General features: G+C 49.9%; 1 protein-coding gene across 1 annotated transcript in view; it reads right to left on the bottom strand.

The window, feature by feature from the left end:
- Nucleotides 1–24123, bottom strand: part of MYO7A (myosin VIIA) — a 107707-nt gene that overhangs the window by 2403 nt on the left and 81181 nt on the right. The window contains exons 30-46 of the mRNA XM_065407167.1: nt 23886–24056; nt 22708–22825; nt 22238–22364; nt 21415–21584; nt 20659–20849; nt 19908–20032; nt 19039–19196; nt 17382–17535; nt 16435–16590; nt 15126–15231; nt 12155–12268; nt 8754–8841; nt 7659–7765; nt 5140–5325; nt 4174–4290; nt 2873–2956; nt 203–322 (exon numbers count right to left, since the gene is read on the bottom strand). Of these exons, the coding sequence (XP_065263239.1) occupies nt 203–322; nt 2873–2956; nt 4174–4290; nt 5140–5325; nt 7659–7765; nt 8754–8841; nt 12155–12268; nt 15126–15231; nt 16435–16590; nt 17382–17535; nt 19039–19196; nt 19908–20032; nt 20659–20849; nt 21415–21584; nt 22238–22364; nt 22708–22825; nt 23886–24056 (2292 nt within the window). The remainder of the gene's footprint in view (nt 1–202; nt 323–2872; nt 2957–4173; nt 4291–5139; nt 5326–7658; nt 7766–8753; nt 8842–12154; nt 12269–15125; nt 15232–16434; nt 16591–17381; nt 17536–19038; nt 19197–19907; nt 20033–20658; nt 20850–21414; nt 21585–22237; nt 22365–22707; nt 22826–23885; nt 24057–24123) is intronic.

Below are 24123 nucleotides of genomic sequence, written 5' to 3' on the forward strand. Positions count from 1 at the left end.
TAGCGAGCTCACTGACTCTCTGCCGCACACTGCTGTTCTTCCATTTCAAAGCCCGCTGGCCCAGACGCTCGGACACAGGCAACATGACATGAAAAGGGGATTTGAACCCGAGGTGCGGCTTTGGAGGTTCAGCCTTCAGTTCATTCCCCCCCTCTTGTTCTCTGTGCTCAGTGACTGACCGAGAACCCTGAATGCTCCTTACCAGCGACGTTTCACAGAGCAGTTTGCTTCCCCGCACCAGGTTGCCAATGGTTATGTGAAAGTACGTGTTGCCGCTGCTCCAGTTGGAGATCTTGGTGAAGGGATGAGTCGTGAGAATATCCTAAGAGGCGCAGAAGGACAGTTAGATACTTAGAACATGTCCTGAACCCCCAGCGGCTCACCCCTCATTTCCCTCTGGGCTTCCCACCCGAACAAACCAAACACATTTCCTGAGGTGAGATGGTCCCACCAGCCCCTGTCCCCACCCCCAGAAACCGAGAGGTCAGAGTCGGAGAGACCAGTGGGGTTTCTTGCCTTTTTCCTATAGCCCACAGTCACTGTTGGAGACAGGCCCGAGGACTAGAGGAACCATGGGTCTGAGCCACCAGGCAATTCTAATGCGCTTAGCCAGGAGGTCATCTAAGGTCGGCCCTGGTCCGGGTCTGAGCCACAGCTCACTGACAACGATGAAGGACTCGGAAAGGAACTGGTGCGTTATCCAGGCTGGGTTTCCATGTCCCAAGCAATGGTGCTCCAAAGCCAGAGGTGGGCAAACTACAGCTCACGGGCCACATCTGGCCCACAGGAACATCCTGTCCAGCCCCTGAGCTCCCAGCTGGGGAGGCTAGCCCCCAGCCCCTCCCCCGCAGCCTCAACTTGCTCTGGGTGGCTGGCTGCGGCCAGGCGGCGTGGCTACCAGTCTTGCTGCTCTGAGCGGCATGGTAAGGGGGCGGGGAGTGGTGGGGTTGGATAAGGGGCAGGGAGTCCCGGGGGGGCAGTCAGGGGACAGGGAGCAGGGGGCGGTTGGCTGGGGCGGAGGTTCGGGGTGGTGGTGGTCAGGGGACAGGGAGCGGTTGGATGGGGCAGAGGTTCTGGGGGGACGGTCAGGGGACGGGGAACAGGGGGCGCTGGATAGGCGTGGGAGTCCTGGGGGGGCTGTCAGGGGGCGGGGGTGTGGATAGGGGTCCGGGCAGTCAGGGGACAGGGAGCAGGCGGGGTTGGATAAGGGGTGTGGTTCCGGGGGGCAGTTGGGGTGGGGGTGTGGATAGGGGAAAGGGCAGTCAGGGGACAAGGAGCAGGCGGGGTTGGATAGGCATGGGAGTCCCGGGGGGCCGGACAGGGGGTGGGGTTGCGAATAGAGGTCGGGGCACTCAGGGGACAGGGAGCAGGGAGGGTTTGATAGGGGGTGGGGTCCTGGGGGCGGTCAGGGGACAAGGAGCAGGGGGGGTTGGATGGGTTGGGGATTCTGAGGGGGGCAGTCAGGGGGCTGGAAGTGGGAGGGGCTGGATAGGGGGCGGGGGGCAAGCTGTTTGGGGAGGCACAGCCTTCCCTACCCGGCCCTCCATACAGTTTCACAACCCTGATGTGGCCCTCTGGCCAAAAAGTTTGCCCACCCCTGTCCTAAGCCTTTTGCTCTGGGAAGTCTGTTCCCCTGCACAATGCAGCTCTCAGCCTCTGGAAGTGCTTCTATTGACCATGACTTCATTTCATCCTCTCAGGCCTAACTGTAGCCCCTGGGGCCACCCTAAACAACCCCCTGCCTTGCTGTTTGCAAACGCCAGCTGTCGGTTGTGTCTCCCTTCCTCATCATTTAGCCAGGCAGGCTACACACTCCCGTGGTGATGTGTGTACCTAACACCACTTTCCATTAAACGTAAGAACCATTTCGCTAGAGTGACCATATTTCCTAAAGTAAAAACGGAATGGCCTGGGGCTTGCCAGAGCCACTCCCCCCCCACCGCCACCTGGGGCTAGGGCCGACCCCCATGAGCTCCGCGCCGCCCGCAACTGGAGTTGACCCCCCCAAGCTCTGTGCCTTCTGCAGCTGGGGGGGGGGGGGAGCCTCTGTCTGGCACCTCGCGTCACTGCCCCCACAACGTTCCTCCGCGCCGGGGCGCACCCGGCTTTTTTGGTAAATTGGGCATTTCTTCGTTTGCTCTTCCCCAAACAGGACAAAGGCCCGTTTTTGTCAAAAAAGTCGGCATGGCCAGCACAGAGCTTAAAAAGGGGCCTGTCCCGGCCAAAATGGGACGTATGGGCACCCTCCATTTTGCACAGAGGGCTACTGGGGCTGGGCCGTGTGCAGCTGTTGGCAGGTACAAAAGCACAATGTCGAGGGAGAGAGTTTGCACATCCGCTGGCTGCAATCTTTGCAGTCAGGAGAGCAAACCACCGCAAGGGGAGCAGGGGAAGGGGTGAGAGAGGAGGAGCAGTAGCTCTGCCCTCTGCCACCCAACCAGCTGAACACTCACAGGGATATTGCACAGCAGGGAGGGCCAGGCAGGATCGTGGCTGGGGCAGAGTGCCTCGGCACCCTCATCATGGACTCATGGGTGCAAATCTGGCCCATGGCACTTGCAGTGCAAATGATGGCAGGAGCAGTGAACCCCACCTTGTGTCAGCGGGTCCCTTTCAGAAACCCCGGAATCACGGACAAAGTGTTCAGACTTCCACCCAAGTGGCCTGACTTTCCAAGGTGCTGAGTGCCTGCAGCTCCTGTCGACCTCACAAGAAGCAGAGGAGACTCGGTACCTTTGAGAATCAGGCCATTTATTTAGATGCCTAACGTTACCCCCGCCCGCAGTTCGCTAACGTTAGCCCTGGGAGGCACACGGCCCCGTTGCATGTGGTGGAGCTTTCCGCAGGTAGTAACTGGTGGCGTCTGGCTTACCTTGGTTTTGGGATCTATGAGGCTGACTCCATGCTTGTTGATGGCAATTAAAAGGATCTCCGGGTAATTTGGCTCGGTAGTTTGCTGTTACAAACGAGACGAAGCAGTCACATGAAAAGGCCTGGAAGATTGGACAACTCGTGGCTGAGGGCCCCTCCTGTCAGACCAACAGAAGGAGCGCCCTCATGGCGAGAATCCCGCTGCATTTTAGCTCGCTCGTGGGTTCTCTCTAGTTTATCCTTTTAAGGAAGCTCAAAATAAATCAAGGCCTCTTCACTGCTATGGTAACAGCCATCCAGCTAATGATGAGTCTCCCCACCCCTGCCCCAAACACCTGGTGACTTTAATGAGTAAGTGATTGGCGGCTTTAAAGTTCCTTCTTTTCCATTTCTTTCCCCACCCAGTTTGCCAATGGAAGCAGCTGGTAGGGGAGCCATCCTGCCTGAGGACTGGGTGAGCTGGGATGCAGTGGGAAGCCCCAGGTGGCCCTTCCCTCCTCAGATCACCTCTTCTTGATGCATGGACTCTCCTGTCCTTAGTACCTGTGGTCTGAAGGAATCCTGGGCCAACTGCACCATTCCCCTTTGCTCGGCCTACCTTTGGCTTTAGGTTCCTTAGTGCCGGTCAGAGATGCTAGGCAGACAGTTCTGGAGACTCAGGGCCAGATCCTCAAAGGTATGGAGGCACCTAACTCCCAAAGGCAGTAAATACCTTTGAGGCTCTGGGCCTCAGTCCTACAGCCCAGAACCAAGAAGGGCAGTGGCAATGCAGGCTTCCCCACACACCCAGCCATTCTGCCTCCACCTCATCCAGGAAGAACCAAGTCAAGGGGTAGGAAGCAAGGTCTTGTGGCTAGGACAATGAACGGGGACTCGGGAGACCTGCGATCCATTCCTGGCTCATCCATCAACTCCTTGGCTGACTGTAGGCAAGTCGCTTAAAGCAGAACTTGCAAAAGCTCTTAAGTGGCTTAGGAGCCCAAGTCCCATTGAAAATCTCACTCTACCCTGTGCCTCAGTTCCCCATCTGTAAAATGGCAATAGTAGCACTGCCCTCCCGCACAGAGGACAGATCCAGGCATGAGTGGAAGGTCCTCAGACAATGATGAGTACCATGGAAATACCTAATTAGAGGGAGCGAGCTGGCAAACGAGTCTACGTGGCCCAGGCAGGGGCCACCGAACAGCCATCAGTTCTTCCCTTTAGAATTCCTTATACTCTGTCAGGGGGAGGAGCGGTGAGAACCAACCAATTCCCGGGGTCCCTGCGCCTGCCAGATGACCCACACAATGAAATCTGTACCTTCACTTCAAAGAAGGCTGATCCAAACGTAGGCCACTTGAAGACAATCTTTAGGAAGGCAAGCTTGGCTTCTTCTCTTGTTTTGCCTGCATGCTTATTGAAATACGCCACAATGGACTGCAAAGGACAACATGACATTACTGAAGGGCTTGCCAGACCACCTGGGAACTAGGACATTTGAATACAAAGAGCATCATGACACACAGATCTCATGTTATTCCTGCCACAAAGCATCAGACTTTGCCGTCCTGTTTTAACAGAAATCCACCATGCCCTCACCTGCGCATTAGCTATTGTTCCAGTGCAGGAGCCTGAAAAGACCTTATACGTTATTTTTCCATCTTCCAGCCAGTACAGGTTTGAGTATATCCACAAGTGCTTTTTCCAGCGTGAGGCAGGACAGACTTGTGGTTAACGCACTGGGCTAACGCCTGGAAGAGCTGGATTCAATTCCCAGCTTTGATACTGACTCCTTGTATCATCTGGAACAAGTCACTTAATCTCTCTGTGCCTTGGTTCTCCACACGTTAAAACAGGGATAATCAATCTTCGCTTCCTTTGCCTGTCTTGAATGTAAGCTCTGTAGGACCGGGATTGTCTCTTACCAGGTGCTTATACACTGCCCCGCAAAATGGGACCCTGATCTTTGCTGGGCCCTAAGCGCTGCTATAATAGTAATAGCTACCTAAGGTGTAAGTGTAACCTACTAGTGTGTGTGAGTTACCGGACCCACTCTGTGCATGGCTGGCAGAGCATTGATTGTGTTCCAGCCCCACCTAGAGAGGTTTAGCTCAAGCTGATATACGCCTGCTTTTAGCTCTGGAGGTCCCCGGTTCAGTCCCTGCTGCGTTGGACAGTCCCTGCTGCATTGGACAGGATGGCAGCGGTCACACAAGCTTATCGAGATGCTATACTCGCAGCACCGTTCTCTGAGCCTGGCTCGGTGTTATCAAGGCCGTTCCTTACCCTTTTCCAGTCGTCCGGAGAGAGCTGCCGGAGAAGATCCTGAGGCACCAGCTCCTTCAGGAGCTTGGGGATGCTGGGGAAGTAGGACTTGTCATCCTCAAACTTCACCCTGTAGATCAGAGCTGCCAGCTGTAAGATCTCTTCCCGGGTACACTTGTGGTAGCCACGCAGGTACTTTGGTAATTCCTGCACACGAAAGCGTTTCACAAGGTAACGGGAGCGGCCACAAACATCCAGGATCTCAAAGATGTCCTTTTGTCCTCAGAGACAGAGGCTGTTTGAATGGCAGCACCCAACCGTCCCAAGACAAATGCCAAGTAGACGCTGGCTAACGGAAATCTAGCAGATTGGCAGCTATAGAAGGAAGCTGCTTGAAAGCTGGCTGTGCTAGTGCAGTGATCTTCAGTCTTTTCCATCCCACAACCCAACCCCCTCCTGGTACCCCCACTTAGCTGGGACCCCTTTCTCCTTCAGAAACACTGGAAAGACACAATGGTTGGTGGCCCTGGGGACGGGGGTTGCGAAGCTCAGAACGAGACACTTTGCACTACTGCAGCCAGGGATCAGGGCTCGATAAAACAGGGGCTCTCCTGATCTCTGCCCCACATTTGAAATGAACCCAAGTCTAACAGCTTTGGGGATTTGAGTGAAAAACATGAATCTTAGCGATGAATCCTGGGTAAAACACTGGATCTGCAGAGCCTGAGCCTCGGTGAAGCTGGATCTGAACCCGAAGCTCGATGTCATGACTGGCCCAAAATGAGGGGAACCAAACCTGCTCCTGAACTACAACCCCACAAGAATTGTGGATAAGCTGGAATCTGGTTCTGAGGCACCAGGCAGGCAGGCTCATCCCCAATATGTCTTCCCCTCTGCACTGCTGGTGGCAGACAGAATGTGGCTGAGGCCTCTCCCTGCTTTATTTTACACCTGTTTGTTTCTTCCTTCAATCACCCCCCCCTCCCCCACTTTTGCCCTTTCACCATGTGAGTTACAGCCAGTTCCTTGAGCAGGGCCGGCTCCAGGCACCAGCCGAGCAAGCTGGTGCTTGGGGCGGCAGCTTGTAGGAGGCGACATTCCGCCCAATCCTAGGGCGGCACGGCTGCTTTTTTTGTTTTTGTTTTTTTGTTGTTGTTGTTCCGCTCCGGCCGTCCTGTAGGGGGCAGCGGCGTGGAGGACGGGAGCGCCCTGCAGCAAGCCCGGCAGGGCAGCCTGCGTCCTTCCCTCCCAGACTACCGGAGCGGTGCGGAGCCCTCCCGGCAGGGGGCACGGCGGAAGGCGCCGCGTGGCAGCGCCCTGCTGAAGCCCTGGCCGCCCCCCTTCTCTCTCTCCCCCGCTTCTTCCCCCTCCCCCCGCTAGCCGGGGCACATCTGCAGGGCAGGGAGTCCCCCTGCACCCTGGCTCCGGCCGCGCCGCAGGTTTTTTTTTTTTTTTTGCTTTGCTGTTCTGGCCGCCGCGGGTTTTTTTTTTTTTTTTTTGCTTGGGACGGCCAGAAAGCCAGAGCCGGCCCTGTTCTTGAGGTGTAACTTACAGCACCATTTACCTCTTACAATCTTAGAGATCTCTTCTATGGCTGCCATCACAGCAATAACTAAGAGCTTCCCAGGTAAATTAAATCTATATGGGGAATTCCCCAAGGGAGTTCATGGCGTTGGCTGCTGTTCACCCTTCTCTAGTTATGGAGGAACTGCCTGGGAATGGCAATATTTTTCTGAAATCATCATTGTAATGGGGCGGGCGGAAATGTTTAGTTAAAGCACCAGCTCTGGGTTAGCTTGGCCACCACTAGATGCTCATCTCTCAGCCAGACCGCTTTGACCAAGGCCATTTTAGCTCACACTCTAACACACTTTGTCACTTGTGTTGGCCCAGAGGAGCTCAGCTGTTGAGGGAGATCATTTCGAATCGAATGGCTTTTTCTTTTATTCAAATCAAGCTTCCCCTTTAAGCCATATAACCTCGAGAATGATTTTAAAAGTACCCTTCATCTGTCAACAAGACCATGTATGACATAATCAGCAGGAGGCACATTCATGTTGGAACAACCATTTTATCGAGAATGACTGTAATAGTGTGTGCGCGTGAATTTCACACTTGAAAGTAGCTGGCCAGACAGCCCAGCAGAACAGAGACCTCTCTTTAGCTGCAGAACAAGTACAGCAGCGGTGTGGCATTCTGCCCTGTCTCTGCTACTCAAACCTGACCTGGGCAGATCACCTTGACATGAAAGAGATGAAAAATCTCTGGGGCTATTCAGAGTGCGGCTTCTCTGCTGGGACTGCCGAGAAGAGGGCTAATTAGTGCCTCTGACCCATGGTTTTATGATGTTGATACCTACTCAAGAGGAGTGGACTAAGATCTTCAGTCCTCCTAACAGCCAGCACATGGAAACCTCTATTTGTCACTACTGGTGTGAGTTGGATTTGAGCTATTGATGTAGAAGGAGGAAGCCTTTTTATCCCCTTACTAGTTCCCTGAGTCACCCAGACCTCCCCCAGTATTGTAAACTCATGGAGTACCTGATAATAGTGGAAGATGGAGTCTGCCATTGAATCCTTCCCAGGCATGGTGTTTGTCCACAGTTTTTTCATGAAGAACACTTGATATGTGAGAGAAGGCACTATACCTGCAAAAAGGAATCTGTTCAACATTGACTAGGCTTGTAACAAACGCTTCAACCACTAGATGGAAACCTGTATAAAAGAGACGCTCGCTCCTTGGAGCAATTCACAGTCCCTGCTGCAGGAGGTTCAGGGATGAAATAGCAAGTGTTAAAGCCATGACTGAAGTGCATTGGCTACAGAGTGGCTGCCTAAATTGCTCTATGAACTCTTAAGTTAGTGGTCTTCAGGCTTTCACTTAAATAAGCACTGAATTCACTTGCAAATCTAGAATGAAAGGAGGATGGATTTAATTTCATAGCAACAGCATTACAATGTATTGTGGAAGTTTCTGGAAAATTACTTGGGGCCAGTTAGTGAAGCTGCATTTCAGCTAGCAAAGCAATGCTAAAAGCTCAGAAAGTTTCTACATCTGCCAAAGTCCGGACAGCAACCCCAAAACTTCAATCTTCAGGGGAAGTCACTTATTTAGAGGCATGGGCTAGTTGATCTCTGCATTGCCAGCCGTTGGCACCTGTGATCTGTATGACCACAGAAGATTCTTGATTCCCTTAATAGAAATGGGAACAGGATTAAAGTGGATACTGTGAAATTACTGGGAGTCATCAGGTGGCAATATAAAGTCTTAAGTACTACAAAGATAATAAATGCCCTCTAACTGATCATATAAGTAGTCAGAGCTTGGAGTATTGCTGGGTGTTAGCTGTTGTGCAGTTCTTTTTAGAAGTTATGGATAGCAAGAGTAAAAGTTTGCTCCCTGCCCAAGAATGGATCTTTTCTTAGGTGCAGAATTGCTGTTGACATGATTTACATGAACACCCAAGACCCAAACATTACACGGTGCCAAACACATTCCAGATATAGTTTTCATCAGGGTATGGTAGGTGAGAGGAGCCTTTTAAAAATGATTTCAATGGGCTCTATGAGACCTCCCCGGCCAGCACTGTACCTGGGAGAGGAAATATCAGCAAAACAGAAGAATGACATTATTACCGTCTTTTGCAGGTCTTGCTTTCTTTATCCAGTCTGTAAGATGTCTGACAAAGTCAAAGAAGAAATCTCCTTCTGGGACGCTGATAACCTGTGGAAACACATCCCACTGTTAATAAAACCAACCAAATAATAGCTAATCAGAGAATTATAGGGGAGAAAAGCCCTATTATGCAGGCTAGCCTAGGCCATCCCCCTGCCACTGGAGGATCATTTCTTCCAGTATGTCTTGCAGTGCCTTGCCCATGCTGGTTTTAAATGTCTCAGATGGTGAGGCTTCCACAGATCTGACCATCAGAAAGCTATTGCTGGCCTAGCTGTTTCTACACTGTCCTTCACCTAATTTCATCCAGTTATTCCTAGTTATCTCCTCTTGTTCCACCCTAATCAATTCATCTCCCTTCATCTCTCCATTGCTTCTGGACAGTTCTTGTGTACCACATTTAATCCTTCCTTAAATCAGTCTATTCAGCAGCGTGACCATCCTCTTGTTCCCCTCTAATAGGTCACTATCTGTCTGGTCCAATATCCCAGGTCTGGCTGGACCAGAGCCATATAGGGAGTGGCTATCAGCTCCCGGCTCTGTGAACTACAGGCCAGTCAGCCTCACCTCAGTCCCTGGAAAAATCATGGAGCAGGTCTTCAAGGAATCAATTATGAAACACTTAGAGGAGAGGAAAGTGATCAGGAACAGTCAGCATGGATTCACCAAGGGGAAGTCGTGCCTGACTAACCTAATTGCCTTCTATGATGAGATAACTGGCTCTGTGGATGAGGGGAAAGCAGTGGATGTGTTATTCCTTGACTTTAGCAAAGCTTTTGATACCGTCTCCCACAGTATTCTTGCCGCCAAGTTAAAGAAGTATGGGCTGGATGAATGGAGTGTAAGGTGGATAGAAAGCTGGCTAGATCGTCGGGCTCAACGGGTAGTGATCAATGGCTCCATGTCTAGTTGGCAGCCGGTTTCAAGTGGAGTGCCCCAAGGGTCAGTCCTGGGGCCGGTTTTGTTTAATATCTTTATTAATGATCTGGAGGATGGTGTGGACTGCACTCTCAGCAAGTTTGCAGATGACACACGTGGTAGATACACTGGAGGGTAGGGATCGGATACAGAGGGACCTAGACAAATTAGAGGATTGGGCCAAAAAAAACCTGATGAGGTTCAACAAGGACAAGTGCAGAGTCCTGCACTTAGGATGGAAGAATCCTATGCACTGCTATAGACTAGGGACCGAATGGCTAGGTAGCAGTTCTGCAGAAAAGGACCTAGGGGTCACAGTGGACGAGAAGCTGGATATGAGTCAACAGTGTGCTCTTGTTGCCAAGAAGGCTAACGGCATTTTGGGCTGTATAAGTAGGGGCATTGTCAGCAGATCGAGGAATGTGATCGTTCCCCTTTATTCAACATTGGTGAGGCCTCATCTGGAGTACTGTGTCCAGTTTTGGGCCCCACACTACAAGAAGGATGTGGAAAAATTGGAAAGAGTCCAGCGGAGGGCAACAAAAATGATTAGGGGTCTGGAGCACATGACTTATGAGGAGAGGCTGAGGGAACTGGGATTGTTTAGTCTCCAGAAGAGAAGAAGGAGGGGGGATTTGATAGCTGCTTTCAACTACCTGAAGTGGGGTTCCAAAGAGGATGGAGCTCAGCTGTTCTCAGTGGTGGCAGATGACAGAACAAGGAGCAATGGTCTCAAGTTGCAGTGGGGGAGGTCTAGGTTGGATATTAGGAAACACTATTTCACTAGGAGGGTGGTGAAGCACTGGAATGCGTTACCTAGGGAGGTGGTGGAATCTCCTTCCTTGGAGGTTTTTAAGGCCCGGCTTGACAAAGCCCTGGCTGAGATGATTTAGTTGGGAATTGGTCCTGCTTTGAGCAGGGGATTGGACTAGATGACCTCCTGAGGTCCCTTCCAACCCTGATATTCTATGATTCTATGATGCCTTTGTTTATGCAGGTTACAATACCATTGCTCTTTGTTGTTGATCCTGTAAATAATTGCTTCAGTTTACTCAACCCACAAAGCATTTATATATTTCTCTCCTTGGTCATTTGTAGCAGACTATCTGCCTTTTGGATGATTTAACCCTGCAGAGCTGTCAAAAAAGCTAACAAAATGTTAGGAACCATTAGGAAAGGGACATATAATAAGTAAATATTATAATGCAACTATATAAATCCATGGTAGGCTCACACCTTGAATACTGCGTGCATCTCAAAAAAAGATATATTGGAATTGGAAAAGGTACAGAGAAGGGCAACAAAAATGATTAGGGGTATGGATCAGCTTCCATATGAGAAGCGATTAATAAGACTGGGACTTTTCAGCTTGGAAAAGTGACCACTAAGGGAAGATATGATTGAGGTCTATAAAATCATCAATGGTGTGGAGAAAGTGAAGGAGGAAGTGTTATTTACTCCTTCTCATAACACAAGAACCAGGGGTCACCCAATGAAATTAATAGGCAGCAGGTTTAAAACAAACAAAAGGAAGTATTTCTTCACATAACACACAGTCAACCTGTGGAACTCCTTGCCAGGGGATGTTGTGAAGGCCAAAACTATAATGGAGCTCAAAATAATTAAATAAGTTCATAGAGGATAGGTCCATCAATGGCTATTAGCCAAGATAGGGATGCAACCCCATGCTCTAGGTGTCCCTAGCCTTTGACTGCCAGAAGCTGGGAGCGGATGACAGGGGATTGACCACTTGATGATTGCCCTGTTCTGTTCATTCCCTCTGAAGCACCTGGCATTGGCCACTGTTGGAAGACAGGATACTGGGTTAGATGACCCATTGGTCTGACCCAGTATGGCTGTTCTTGTGTTCTAAAGCAGTCTGAGATGCAACTGGCATGCAAGATGTTACAGAATTTAAGGGCACTGTCCTGTGATCCTTATGCATGCCAGCACTGCCACAGGAGTCAGGAAGGGGGGCAGGATCAGGCCCTGAAGCTGTAGAATGGGATCTTCCAAAGCGCTCAGCCTGGATCGAAGTCACTGACTTGCGATGGGATTGATGTGAACTGGAGCAGAGTTAGGCCATCGCTGAGTGCTTTGGAAAACCCCATCCTGACAGTATTATGCTGCCAGCTCCCGCAGGGCCCAGTTCTGCAGCCCTCCCATCAGCTGTACACGCTCCCATTAGTAACCCCTTTGACTTCAGTGGGAAGAGGCTTGTGAGTAGGGGCTGCAGGACTGCCTGGACCTTTGACTAGAAATCTCCAGGGGTCAGATCCAGGGAGGCGCTCAGGAGCAATGGACCAGGCCCTTAGGTGCTGTAAAGTGGCTCCACTGACTTCAGCAGAGTGGCGATGATTTACACCAGCTGGACATGGCGCAGCAAAGGCTCTGAGCTGCAGAGCTGCTCAGCCCGTGGCCGATCGCTTTGTGCGCCGCTCACCTTGTCGGAGATTTTGACGAAGAGGCTGAAGCCCTCTGATGACTTCAGCAGCAGTCTGCTGGAGATGTTCTGGCAGAAATCCTTGGCTTTAGTGCTGGACTCCACTTCAAACGCCTGCAAAGAGAGGTGGAACCCACCCATCAGCCATCTCGCTGTTCCTCCCCGGGGCACCCTCTCTCATGGGAAACTTAGAGGCGCTTTTTGCACAGAGGTAGAGCTGTCCTGCTGAATTGCAGCATTGCTTCTCTGTGCATTCTTCCTGGTCCCCCCTAGATGCTAACCTGTCACTGCCATTGTTCAAGGAGAGAAAGGCGATGCCGAAGGTCTTCCTACTTCATCTGCAGGTTCCAGTTCTTCTCTCTTTATTCTGAGCGGCAGTCAGTGCTCGGCTTTTGCTTCTGTGGCCTCAGAGACTCAGGGCAATCCTGCCTTTCCTCACATGCACTTTTTACCAGTGATCACTGATTTGCGGGCCCCCCTTGAGCCACTTTGGCTCCTGATCTTCAGAGGTGCTGAGCAACTTCCAGCTCCCAATAACTTCAGCTGGAGTTGTGGGTGCTCTGCATCCCTGTGAATCAAGCCCAACGCAGGCACCCTACAATTGAGACCCCTCCCTCCCCCAAATCAGTGAAAGGTGGCCCAAATCTGCACAGGACAGGGCTTTGGGGTGTTTTTTGCAGCTGCTGTTGGTTCTCAGGGGGGAGGAACGGAGAGACGCTACACTGGGCTTATGCATAGGACCGAGACGCCCCAGGCGTGCAGACATGATTCTACCCCTGCAGGGCACACCTGCCTCTCGCTGTTCAGGGGTAGTATGACTCCATGCTCCTGGCTGTCCTTTTAAATAGCACCGGCTGCTCCTGGGACCCGATGGCATTCAGAGTGTCACGCCACCGCTGTGCCCATAACCCAGCTGATCATGCAGCCTTTACCGTGCAGATCACCACGGGTACCTCGGGTGGCTAACCCACCTAACATTCAAGTCCCCACTGTGTATGCCTTCAGGCTGCCCAAGATGTGTCTGTAAACCATTGTCTGGCTTGTCTCTTGTCACATTTAGGCTATGTCTACACTACCGCAGTAAGTCGACCTACGCTACGCAACTCCAGCTACGTGAATAACATAGCTGGAGTTGACGTACCTTAGGTCGAGTTACCGCGAGGTCTACACTGAGGGAGGTGAACGGGAGAAACTCTCCCGTCGACTTACCTTAGGGTACGTCTTCACTCAAGGGGGGGGTCGATTTAAGATACGCAAATTCAGCTACGCGAATAGCGTAGCTGAATTCGACGTATCGCAGCCGACTTACCCTGCTGTAGGGATGGCGGCAAAATCGACCTCTGCGGCTTCCCGTCGACGGCGCTTACTCCCACCTTCGCTGGTGGAGTAAGAGCGTCGATTCGGGGATCGATTGTCGCGTCCCGACGGGACGCGATAAATCGATCCCCGAGAGGTCGATTTCTACCCGCCGATTCAGGCGGGTAGTGTAGACCTAGCCTTAGTCTTCTTGTTGGGGGTAGAGTACAGGGGTCGACTGGAGAGTGATCTGCTGTCGATTTGGCGGGTCTTCAGTAGACCCGCTAAATCGACCACCGTTAGATCGATCTCAAGAGCCTCGATCCCAGCTGTAGTGTAGACCATGGAAAGAGTTCTAAAGAGATAACATCTCAATGCAGCTGCGAAGATCTCCATGACAGACAAGGACAGACGGGGCCACCTTGTCAAAGGGGGGCACCCCCTCCTCTCCCCTTGTGCATGCCCATCTTTGCACAAGCACACACTTGTGTGTGCATTCATCACCTTCTATCTCTTGTACCCACCAGCAATAGGGTTTAGATGTTCAAATCCACACAACAAGATTGTGTGTGCATTCTGCAGTACTAAGTGCTAGTGTGCAAGAATGGCACGTGCCAGGAACTGCACACACAAAACTGCTCATGCATAAATATTCCTATTCATCTCCATAAGCATGCAGGGTGCTTAGCAGGCAATAAAAGATGTGCTGCCTGCTACAAAGAACTGACTGTCTAGTTGAGATAAGACCATGAAGGAATGAGATAGACACTTATATGTAGGGGGTCTACTTAAATCGCAGAGAAATCAAACACATTTTTCACGGGTTGGACACAGCATAAATAACAAATTTCGTGGATGTGTTACACATCCACAAAATTTGCTATTTATGCCGTGACCAATCCATGAAAAATGTGCGATTTCTCCACAGCATTTCTCAAACTGGGGGCCCTGACACAAAAGGGGGTCACAAGCCTATTGTAGGGGGGATCGCGGTCTTGCCACCCTCACTTCTGCGCTGCTCCTGGCGGCAGTTCTGCCTGAAGCTGGGTGGTGGGAGAGCGGCAGCTCTGAAGGCAGTGCCACTGCCAGCAGCAGCACAGAAGTAAGGGTGGCAATACCATACTATGCCATCCTTACTTCCCCGATGCTGCTGGCAGCAGAACTGCCTTCAGAGCTGGGTGCCCAGCCAGCAGCCGCCGCTTTCCCCTCTGCCTTCAGATCTGTCGGAGACCAGATTTCATGGGGGAGAACAAACTTCACGGTCCGTGACATGATTTCATGGATGCAAATTTGGTAGACCCCTACTTATATGAGGAAAGGTTACATGTTTTCACATTCACACATCAGGTTTGTTCCTTTTATAATTAGAGGTGGCTTTGGTCCTGCTTCCCCTCTCCCAGATTGACACTGGTGTCCCTCTATTAACTTTGCCAACAGAAGAGAAAAGAGAAACAGGATCTTTGTTTTGAAAAACTGAATTGAAATGGCAACGACTCAAACTCATGTTGATTTTGATCCGTGTAGCTAAGCATCCACATCTATGACACGCTATTGCACTCCATGGTCTTACGCAAGCCTAGCCCGAGCCAGAACTGATGTTAGCTTAGGTTGGGCATTAATTAGAGAAAACGTAAGTCTGTCCTGCAGGAATTCAGATCTTTTTTCTCCCTTTTACCTCATCAGTGTCATCGGGGAAGTAAACTTTGTGGAAAATTTGTGTGGTTTTGTGTTGAATTGCCTCCACTTCAACCAGATGGGGAGGATACTTCCTGGATCCATTCCTATAAGACAGGAGATTTACAATGAATATGGCACCAGAGAACTCACTGCTGATATACGTTTATACCCTACAAAAACAGAATAGTATCTTCAATAAGCACCCAATGAAACCCCATGAGCAACACAAAATGGAAAGGGGTCTTACATGGAAAATGGTTTTAGGATAGGAGCTGGGAAAGGGCTCACCTGCTTGGCTATCAGTAATCAAAAGGAGGACACAACAGAGAAGGGTTTGAAAGATCTATGATTTACCAGGGCTGCTGCTATGGTTAGGTACAGGAATGAATAAATCTTGTAGTTTTCATATCCAACCTACCTTCCCCCAGAATGGCCCATGGAAATATGAGCAGACAAAGCAGCCACTGCAAGGATTCTTCTGCCCTGTTTTATTTTATTATTTGTATTGTGGTAGCGCCTAGAGGCCATAAGCAGGATCAGGGCTGCATTGTGCTAGGTGCTGTACAAATATATAATGAAAGAATGGTCCCTGTCTCAAAGAGCTGATAGTCTAATGGTATGAAGAGAGACAAGAGGTGGCTACAATGACCAGAGAGAGGGAGCTCAAGGTCACAGCCAAGGAGTCATGGTTATTATAATAAGTAGCTGTCATAGCACCAGAGCAGCCTAGCCATGGAGGATTTTATGGGCCTCTTACTAGATGCAAGGGTTAAGCAGAGTTCTGAAGGGGGCGAATGTGTTTATTTGGCCCCTAGATATCACAGTGATGGGTACATTAGGAATGCGTGGATAGACAGACTAATACTACTTGGCTTTTCATCCATAGCTTTATTAAAGGAAGGTAAGTAAAGTTATTCCCATTTCGCAGCTGGAAAACAGAGGGGCAGAAAGGTGCATGGGGAAATTTTCAACTCTCATAGAAAGGCAACGGGTTAGGCACCTGTGAACGTCTCCCCCAAAGGGATTTGCCCAAGGTCTGACAGCCAGTCACGGTAGAGACAGGAACAGAACCCACATCACCCAACTTCCAGATCAGAGCCCTGTCCACTGGAGTAGACAGAGAGACGCTTAACACTCTGTCCTAACCCTTCCCCACTTCCTCAGCCAGCTGGCAAATAGCGCGCGCACACACACACACACACACACACACACACACACACACACACACACACACACACACACACACACACACACACACACACACACACACACACACCCATCACATCTACCAGAATCTGGTACCATACCTCAGAGCTTTCTGTACTCTCTGTATGCAGTCTGTGGCTAGGGGGTGATGCTTCCGGGACTGGAGAAACCTCTGGACATGGGGCAGGAGAACAGTGCTGGGAGGGAAAAGGCCTGTGCACAACCAAAGCAGCTCCCAACCCTTCTCTTCGCTGTACCTTAAAGAAACAGATACACAACAGGAAAATCAAACTCCCCGAAGGAACACTATCTACCACAAAGGTCTGGGTCTCAGTTACACTAAGGCCCCCTTGACACTGCTCTGGCAGTGTAGAGAGGCATAAAAGTGGTCAGCAATGGAATTTACCCCACTTCCATCCCCGTTCAACACTGTCAGAGTTGGGTAAGGGACTTGAGCACAGATGGGAATTTGGGTCTGAAAGCTTCTTATCTCAAGCCTTGTAGCACTGATACTAATGTTAGTAATGGGGTTACATATACATCAGAGGGCAGAGATTGTAGAGAGAAGATTCACCAGCACCGCACAACTGTAGAGAATGGACATTGGAATGGTTGTGGAGGAAGAAGCCACCAGATAAGGACCTGGGCTGGATGTCTGGGGAGAGGAAAAGGGAGGAGTCAAAGATGACACCAGAGTATAGGCCTGAGTGACCGGAAGGATGGTGGTAGGGTCAGTAGCAACAGAGAATAGGTGGAAATGTAGATCCTGTTAGATTTAAACTGATGGCAAGACATCTGCCCTGGAGGAGATGTCATAGAGCCAGAGGGAAATGCAAAAGCAGAGGGACAGAAACAAGTGCAGAGTGGACAGACAGATTGGAGTCATCAGCACAGAGATGGTAGATAAAGTGATGATAAAAGTCTTTAAAGATGACAGAGAGAACGGAAGACTTCTGGGCCTACCCATTCTGCAGAACCCCCCCAGTCAGTCCTGCATTACCCGACACAGATAGTTACAGCGGGGTACACGGGGAAGAATGACTCTTACTTAATGTGGTTGTCAGTGAGCTGCTTGAGGATCTGACAGCAGATTTCATCTTTCAACGGTTCAGCTTTCAAGGCACCTTCAAATATTTGGTCTGTTAGCTCGTTGACTGAGCGGGTTCTTTTGGATGGATAGTCACCCATATACTTCAGCACAGGTGCAAGGCAGCAGTCAAGGATACACTAACAAGGAGGCTTAGGGAATGGCTTCTGATAACGACCCAATTAAAGCGTTGCTATGCATCACACCAGAGGTGGCTGCATTTTGGTGGTAGGTGTATAGTTAATCTTCAAATGTGCTTTGGGATCCTTCTGGATGGCACCCATAATCATAGAACCTTATGTGTCATCTTGCTTTCTTAGGCTGGAGAGACTTGGCTGGGGGGACACGTAGGCCCAGAATGAGTGCGACCCTTTCTTCGGACTGTGTAAGTGCCATGGAATTATTATGATTAATGGCCAGATTTTCAGCTGGTGTATGCTGGCAGAGCTCTGTGGAAGTCAATGGAGCTACACACAATTACCCCAGTTAAGGGGTCTGGCCCATCCTGCTAGTTCTATTGTAATTATTATTATTTAGTGCAGCGTGTTTGAAATGAATTTTCTGAATTTGATTTTGGTTGGGGAAAAAAACAGGAAAAAATTTACAAAAGCGTCATCGAAAATTTCCCCCCCATTTTTGACCAAATTTTCCGTGTATTATTATTAAGGAATGGCTCACACTGCAGTGTTAGGATCTGAGCTTTATCTACCATGTAATGCTTGAGTCCAAGTTTGGTGCCGCCAGCTTATAAAGATGCAGGTCATCTGCATAATCTGGATATGCGTTTTGACCGGCCCTCAGGGGTCAGGGATGTTTGGGTCCAGGAGTTGGTTCAGGCCCATCTCTAATCATTAGCACTTGTACCGAGTCCCATGGTTAAGGCTCAGATTTAGTCAGGGATATTTTTAGTAAAAATCACGGACAGGTCACAGGCAATAAACAAAAATTCACGGGAGCCCTTGACCTGTCTGTGATTTTTACTAAAAATATCCCTGACAAAATGGGGAGGGAGGAGGGTCCAGCACCCACTACTGCTGGGGCTTTGGGGTCCCCTCGCCCCCCCGCAGCGGCTGGGAGCTCTGGGGTCCCCTCACCGCCCACCGTGGCTGAGCAGCTGCAAGGTGGGGGGTCACCTCACTGCCCACTGTGGGTGGGCAGCTGCGAGGAGCCCTGCCGCCAGCAGCAAGTGGGAGCTCCAGGGTCCCTCTGCCGCCCTCGGCAGCTGGGAGCGCTGGGGGACCGCCACCACCTGCAGGGGCTGGGAGCGCCGGGGGACCGCCACCACCCTCAGGGGCTGGGAGCTCCGGGGGACCCCAGCTGCCCAGAGGCTAGGAGTTGCTGGGGGGCCCGACGGTAGCAGTGACTCAGAGCTGCGAGGCTGCCGGCTGACAGTTCCAGCCCCGGGGCAGAAAATGTCATGGAGGTCTCTGGATGTCACGGATTCCCTGACCTCCGTGACATAATCATAGCCTTATTCATGGTGCATGACCTAATGCCCACTGAAGTCAATGTTAATCTTTTCACTGATTTCAATGGGCCTCTATGCGACTCCTTGGGCCGGGCCTCTATGTCGGTTTGATCTATTGTGGGCAACCTTTCCACAGCACTGGAAGGATATCAATGAATGCCATGCAGGCTTCCTGGGACAGCTCTTCACTGCCCAGGATCTTCTTCAGCAAGGGCTGCTTGATGGGCTCTCGGGTGTAGCACCACAGTTTGTCTTTCCCTCGATTTTTGGTGATCATGACCCGGCTCAGAGTGTGCTTCGGAGGCGGCCTGGCAGCAAACACAAAGCAATGAGGAATCATGGAGAGATTACGAGGGATGAGACGGCTCTATGGAGCCCAGCTTCTGAACTTGGGTGCCAAATGTAAGGCCCCCAGTTCTGCGTTAGGGTGCTCTTGTAGGGTCCAATCCAACGCCCACTGAGGTCAATAGGAGTCTCCCTGTTGCCTTCAGTGATCACTGGATCAGCCCACTAGATGCCTAGAACGGGTGCCAGGCTCTAGTTTATTTGGAGTTAACACACAGGACTTGCTATACCAGAAGAGACTAATGTTTTTTAAAGAACAGGTTGGACAAACACCTGTCAGGGATAGTCTAAGGTTTAGTTGGTCCTGCCTCAGTGCAGGGGAGTGGACCTGATGACTTCTCAAGGTCCTTTCCAGCCCTACATTTCCATGATCCTGTGTAATGTTCTACATATGATTCAGAGGCTTCAAGGCCAGAAGGGACCACAAGTTAGTTGGACCTCGTGAATAACACTGGCCGTAAAATTTCATGTAACAATCGGACTTCTGATGTTCTGCCAGTTTATACACAGAACGCAACATCCTAAATCACAGCTGTAGTCATATCAGGCCAGACAAGCTGAAATCTAAAGCTTTCTTACAGTAATCCTGAAATGCAGCCAACGATTCGGCTCTGCCTTAGGAATGAACTCAAGTCCTTTATGCATGCTGAAGAGATTTTTTTTTAAAGTTTCACCTAAAATAATCATAGGAGAACTCTTCCAAGGTGTACGGCTTCACTCTTTCTTCACTGTCCGAAATCGCCAGCTGGGATGTTCTAATAACATCTTGCCTCTGGTCAGGGGTCATTGTGACTAACGCCTAGAGAATAAAGGAGTCATGGTTAGTCAATGTATTTTAGATGAAAGAATTTTGATGTGTCCAGAAAGGGAAAGCAGATGAAAAATGAAAAGACTGAAGATGAAAGAAAATCATGCTGTAATGAAAAAACAACAAAATATTAACTTCAAACTAATAAACAGCAACAACACTCAATCTTAGTGGAACTACACAGTTTCATGCATTTCTTAGTAATTAACACAGGGGGATCTCAAAACAGTGTGGACCACATCCTAAGAGAGAAAGTACCTTATGGACCCACTTCCCCTCTCATTCATAGCTGCATAGACACATCTCCCCTGCCCAAATATCACCTTCAAAATTCAAGCCGCAGTGACATCCAAGAAGATTCAGCCATATTCTAGGTCCAAAGTGGGTGGTTTTCAAACTAACAAGCCCAATGGAAAGGCTAATAGGTTGTCCAGACAAATGAAATCTGGTTCCCCTCTGCCCCAGTGACCTGTTAACCCTCTTAGTCATTCTTGCTTCCACTGCATCATCATCAGGGCCTGATCTAATCTTTGAAGACAATGGAACAACTCCCTTTGAGTTCAATGGCTTTTGTATCAGACACCTGCCAAGATGCACCATCCCTTAGGGTAGCTTACCACAATCTCCAGAGACGGCATGGTGACAGTCGGCAAGACATAAACACAGTCCGTTGGGAAATCTCCTCTCTGTTTGGTCCTCTCATTGACCCCATTGGCCCAGCCCGAGTTCATGACATGCTCTCCAGTGTCCTGGTCCATAACAATCAGGTCTCCTTTATGGAAGCTGAGGAATCCAGATTCTTCTCCCACTGCAGTGGAAGCGGCCGCTGTTATTTCCAAACATCCTTTGGAGTAATTACCTTGTCTACATGCCTGCCTAACACACCTATCCCTGGGAAATCGGATCCTATAAAACAGGCGATTGCTAAATGTGTACAGTGAATAAGTACCACTTACTGAAGTGCTTGAGCTGGCATTTTCAAAGGGAACGAGGAGGCTCCCAAATCCCACTGGTTTTCAATAGAAATTGGATGTTCAACTCCCTCAGGCACTTTTGAAAATCCCACCTTAACCAAAGGTCTTACACACTGATTTCAAGGTCAGAAGAGACCACTGTGCTCATCTAATCTCACTGCCTGCAGAACACCGACCAGAGAATTTCACCCAGTAATCCCTGCAGCAAGCCCATATCTTCTGGTTGAGCTAGAGGATATCTTTTCGAAAGAGACATCCAATCCTGATTAACCAAAACCTTTTATACATGAGTGTTGCTCTTGCAGGAGAAGCAGGCAGCTTTCCCAGTGCGACATACGAAAGACTGCCTGCCCTAAAGCCAGAGGATTTCTTTGCCTTTGGGTTGGTCAGTTTACTCACCAGGGTTTGGGTTGTCTTGGAGAGTGACAACATACTTTGATCTTTTCCTTAGTCCTTCTAGGAAGGTGACAACAAGGTCCCGGATGTCCTCTGCATTGTTGGAGGTGAAGGTGTACTCGTCCCCTTTAATGGTGGCCAAGGTGAAACTCTGCCCTTGGAGCTTTCCCCCTCTAGAACAGGGATCATAGAAAACACATGCCTAAATTTAGACATCTAATTTTAACCCACATAGGTCAGTTTTGGCAGAGTGCATGGGATGTGAGAGATGTAACTGCAGGACTCCAACTGGAATGAATGCTCCTGAACATTTCAGGGATGGGCAAGTAAGCAGAAATCATGCTGTGTGGCAGAATCTACCAAATAGCACCCTGTTGCTTTCAGCAGAAGAGACAGTAGCTAAATCACCAGATGCTGCTTTGATGCACCCCTGACCTGGCCTAAGCTTCCTACAGTGCACATCTGCTCTAAGGCTATGCACACACTACACCTTATGTCGGTATAAGTGATGTCACTCAGGGGTGTGAATAAGCCACCCCCCGAGTGACATAAGTTACACTGACCTCAGCACCAGTGTGGACGGCGTGGTCAGTGGGAGAAGCTCTCCTGCTGACCTAGCTATCGCCGCCTGCGGGGGCTGGAGGAATTAAGTCATTGGGAGAGAGAGCTCTTTCCCACCGGCTTAAAGCCTCTGCACTAGCAGCTTTATCAGCTCTGTAGTGTAGCCATAGCCTAAATCCTTTAAAGCCAAGGAATTCAAGCCACCTGTTTTAACACACCATTACCTCAACACAGGGACAAACTGACTCATTCTGCTCCTCCTTACCTACTGCTTGAGACAGCCGTGATCTCTGGGAAGGAGAGTTCTAAGAGGACTTGTTCTTGTTCATCCACAAAGTACACTCCGGTCCAATTCACAGCTACAATCACATCGTTCTTGGGCAGGCTGGGTCCTGGGTTGAAGACAATATGCACAATAGATAAATGTGCAGGCAACTATCAGACTGTAAAGTTAAAACGCTGGTGAAAAATGGTTTACAAATTGGACAGGCTTTTAGCTTTCAAATCAAGTCGTAAAGGCCAGAAAGTCCCAGTCTTGTTCATTGGGGACGTGGTAAAAGCATCAGAGCTTGAGACATTTATAGCCAGGCTGCACTGAGTGCTGTACAAGGCAATCCTGTGCCTTCAGGAGGATGGACCAGATCACCCAATAGGTCTTGTTCATCTCTAGAGTCTATGATTCTCTTTTATTTCATGGATGCTCATCCTATGGCAACACATTCTCTGTTGGGTTACCTGAGAATTTGAAGGCTTCATAGAATCTAGAAAACAGCAAAGGCCACTTGAAACGTGCAAAATCCACCACTTCTTCCTTGACTTTTTTGGGGTCTGCTCTCTTCTGGGTATAAATTCCCTACAGGGAAACCAAACCAAAACCAGCATGAAAAAACAAACCAACAATACACAAGTTAAAGCCAGGAAATGGTCCAATTAAAAACAAATCAATGGGGCTACATCAGTTTACACCAGCTGAAGATCTTGAAGTCACGAGACCTCCGACAGTATCAGGATAAGCCAATGGCTTAAAAAACTCACAGGGAAAGTAGTGGAAACCCCAGTACTTGAGTTATTAAAGGACTGGACAGGACAAAGGTATGGAGAATACACTGTAGGGAATGATCCTGCAATGGAAGGGACAGGGGGAGGTCTAGATGATCCAATAGGACCTTTCAGCCCTTGTGCTTAGATGGACAATACCCAATGGTGGAGACAAAGCCATGGGAGTCATGGTGCCTGATTCTCCAGGAGTATAAATCAGGAGCAGTTCTACTGAAGTCCAGGAATTTTCATGAGGCTCACGCTGGTGTAAGAAGTGAGAGGAGAATCAGGCCCAAGGTGTTTTATCTCAAAACCTGTTGTCATGAATGGAGTCTCTGCTCTGCCCTCCTCCACAGCTAGAAATCCAGCAGGAATGGATCTCTGAGGAAACACCTGGCTGGGCTGTGTAGAGGAGACTTGCTCCTCACCCTTGGACCAGGCTCCATTCAGGACGTCACTGGGTGTTAAGGGGGCCCCTGTGTTTGTACATTGCCCTGAACACTGGGGCCTCTATCCTGACCGGTGCCTCTAGGCACGGCCATAACGCCACCATATAAGAGTCCCATGATTTAAGGGGAAATCCCCAGCGTTAGAGTCTTAGCCATTCAGTAACTGCTTCAAAACCCAGCGCTACCACTGACGTCTCTCTCTCCTTCATTTGTGACCCAACCGGCATCAAGAACGGCTACCCTGGTCTTTGCCCCTGGCTCTAAATTGATCTCTGGGGGAAACATCCATTTCTGTCTCAGCCTCAGTCGGGGCTCAGACCGAACCCCCACAGGCTGACACAGCCAAAGCTGCTGGCTGTTTAACATGCACAGAGCCTTGCTGAAGCTCACCCCCTGGCCTCTTTCTGACCGAGAGCCAACACCTACCTTTTTATGTGCAGCTATAATGAGCTGAGCCCATTTCTCCACCGTTTTTGAAGCAGTGATCTCTCTGTCAGGGATGTAGGAGGGGATTAAGTTCAGGAGTCGCTCCAGCACCATCGCCGCCCCATAGTCTACGTAGTACTGCTGGGAAGCCAGTTCTGCCAAGTCTTCTTCCTGTAGGAACCAACAACTAAAGAAACTACAAGGAGGGAGTCACTTTAACCTCCCTTCTCCTTGAGCT

The sequence above is a fragment of the Emys orbicularis genome, chromosome 1, assembly GCF_028017835.1.
Source record: "Emys orbicularis isolate rEmyOrb1 chromosome 1, rEmyOrb1.hap1, whole genome shotgun sequence".
Lineage (NCBI taxonomy): Eukaryota > Metazoa > Chordata > Testudines > Emydidae > Emys > Emys orbicularis.